A 1,670-nucleotide genomic window follows, 5' to 3' on the forward strand; every position below is an offset into this window, starting at 1 on the left:
CCGACGATTGCAGGAGATGCTGTCATTATGGCTGAGGAGAGGAAGGGCAACTTGGAACGGATTAGCTGCAGCACTTGATAACATTGAAGAATATAAAGCAGCTAGTAAGCAGAAGGAGGGGATTTATTCATTTATATTATAATACATTGTATACATGTACTTATGTTGCATAGAAAGTTTGAACTGATTCCAATCAAGTGCTGACATGACACTTCAATTATTTTTTTATTTTTAGAAGTTGTGAAGGCTAAAGTTATGAATGACAGACACGAACTCTAACTTTTATACTTTTATAATAATTAATTTTTTTATTAAAAACGAGTAACCATAAGTGTTGAAGTTTGAATGATTATTGGAGGGAATTAAATTTGGCAAACTGCTAAATTTTAGTGATTGGCGAAATGAAATTTGTATAGCCACATGTCTTGCATTTTTTAAAGTAACAATTTCTATTTTAACCCTTTCATCACTCCATGGTTATCATAATAAGTGATTAGAATAAAATAGAACATTATCCTCAACAAACAAACAAACAAATTAAAATCAAAACACAATAAAATAATAACAACAATAATAAATTAAAAATCAGTAATTATTTCAATAAATATAATAATTATTAATGCTAACTAAGAAGATGATCTGGACTTAAACTGTTTCTCTTTTTAAGTTCCGAAATGACACTGTGGTCTAGAGTACCAACCTTACTTGGGGAGACCACACCTCTTGGAATAACAGGCTGAGGAATAGAAAAATAATAACCATTAATAACTATTTATTAATATAACCATTATTAATAACTATTAATAACTACCTGTGGATTATAACTGACTGATAAATTCATTCCGTGAGTGGGCGACGTGTGAGGAGAAGACTGCGTTGGATTCTAATCAATTAATAAATATAATATTAATTAGGGGGTGTGGCTAGCTCCACCCACTCACCAATATACTAATTCCTCTGTTTCTACTGTCGAAATGAGTAGGTGTGGTTTTTACCGGCATCAGTGGAGTTTGAATACCATCTGGAAACTAAAAATAAAAAAATGTAATAAAAATGGAAAATTATCTCCTTTTCATTTTTGGAGAAATTTTAGCCACACCCACTTTAGCAAATATGATAGCAGCCAGGAGGAGTAGTCTATCGTCTGCTGAGTCAGCACAGAGGAACTTGTTCTGTTCCTCAAACCGAACCAGCAGACAGAACGGGTATCGAGTTGGCAGAGGGTTCCGAACGTCAATTCTCTTTTGTTCAATTCCAACGAACACATCTAAATCTGATAGAGCCAGTCTTGCCAATTCATTATGAGCCTAAAAATAAAATAAAAATAAAATAAATTAAAAAAATAAAATAAATAAAATAATAAATAAATAATTTCCTGTACTTTTGCATCTTTATAAATGAGGAACATGTTATCCCTAACTCTACAGGGACACTTCCTCCACTTCTTCTTCTCCTGTACATGAATCGACACTGTCTGCCCTTTATAAATACCATCCTATCATTAATGAACGCATTAATAATTATTATTATCATAATAATAATTATTATTGTGCTCTTACAAAAGGCAGTAATTTATCAGCAAAGGTGTTTGGTTTTATACATAAGTAAGAATCAGGTTTCTGTACTGCTAGTACCAGCTCCAGTGAATGTAATGGACGCTCTACAGAGAT

The 1,670-nt window shown here is 32.3% G+C and overlaps 1 protein-coding gene across 1 annotated transcript; it reads right to left on the reverse strand.

Annotated features, from left to right (window-relative positions):
* Positions 1-480: 480 nt before the first annotated feature.
* On the reverse strand, positions 481-1,656 carry LOC109592393 (uncharacterized). Its single transcript, XM_020007848.1, has 6 exons — positions 1,560-1,656; positions 1,382-1,495; positions 1,104-1,307; positions 942-1,028; positions 812-883; positions 481-736 (listed from the first exon to the last, which is right to left on the reverse strand). The coding sequence occupies exons 2-6, from the start codon at positions 1,406-1,408 to the stop codon at positions 623-625; spliced, it is 504 nt and encodes a 167-aa protein (XP_019863407.1). The 5' UTR covers positions 1,409-1,495; positions 1,560-1,656; the 3' UTR covers positions 481-622.
* Between the last annotated feature and the right edge of the window lie 14 nt (positions 1,657-1,670).

This window comes from Amphimedon queenslandica, unplaced genomic scaffold (assembly GCF_000090795.2).
Source record: "Amphimedon queenslandica unplaced genomic scaffold, v1.1 AMPQUscaffold_5388_Cont22642, whole genome shotgun sequence".
Taxonomy (NCBI): domain Eukaryota; kingdom Metazoa; phylum Porifera; class Demospongiae; order Haplosclerida; family Niphatidae; genus Amphimedon; species Amphimedon queenslandica.

Bases quoted from the DNA above. Each gene is read 5' to 3' on its own strand.
- LOC109592393 (XM_020007848.1), bottom strand. From the start codon at position 1,408: ATGTTCCTCATTTATAAAGATGCAAAA. The intron at 1,029-1,103 runs GTGGGTGTGGCT...TTTTATTTTTAG, and splicing joins CTGCTATCATATTTGCTAAA to TTTCCAGATGGTATTCAAAC. The intron at 737-811 runs GTAGTTATTAAT...TCTATTCCTCAG, and splicing joins CAGTCAGTTATAATCCACAG to CCTGTTATTCCAAGAGGTGT.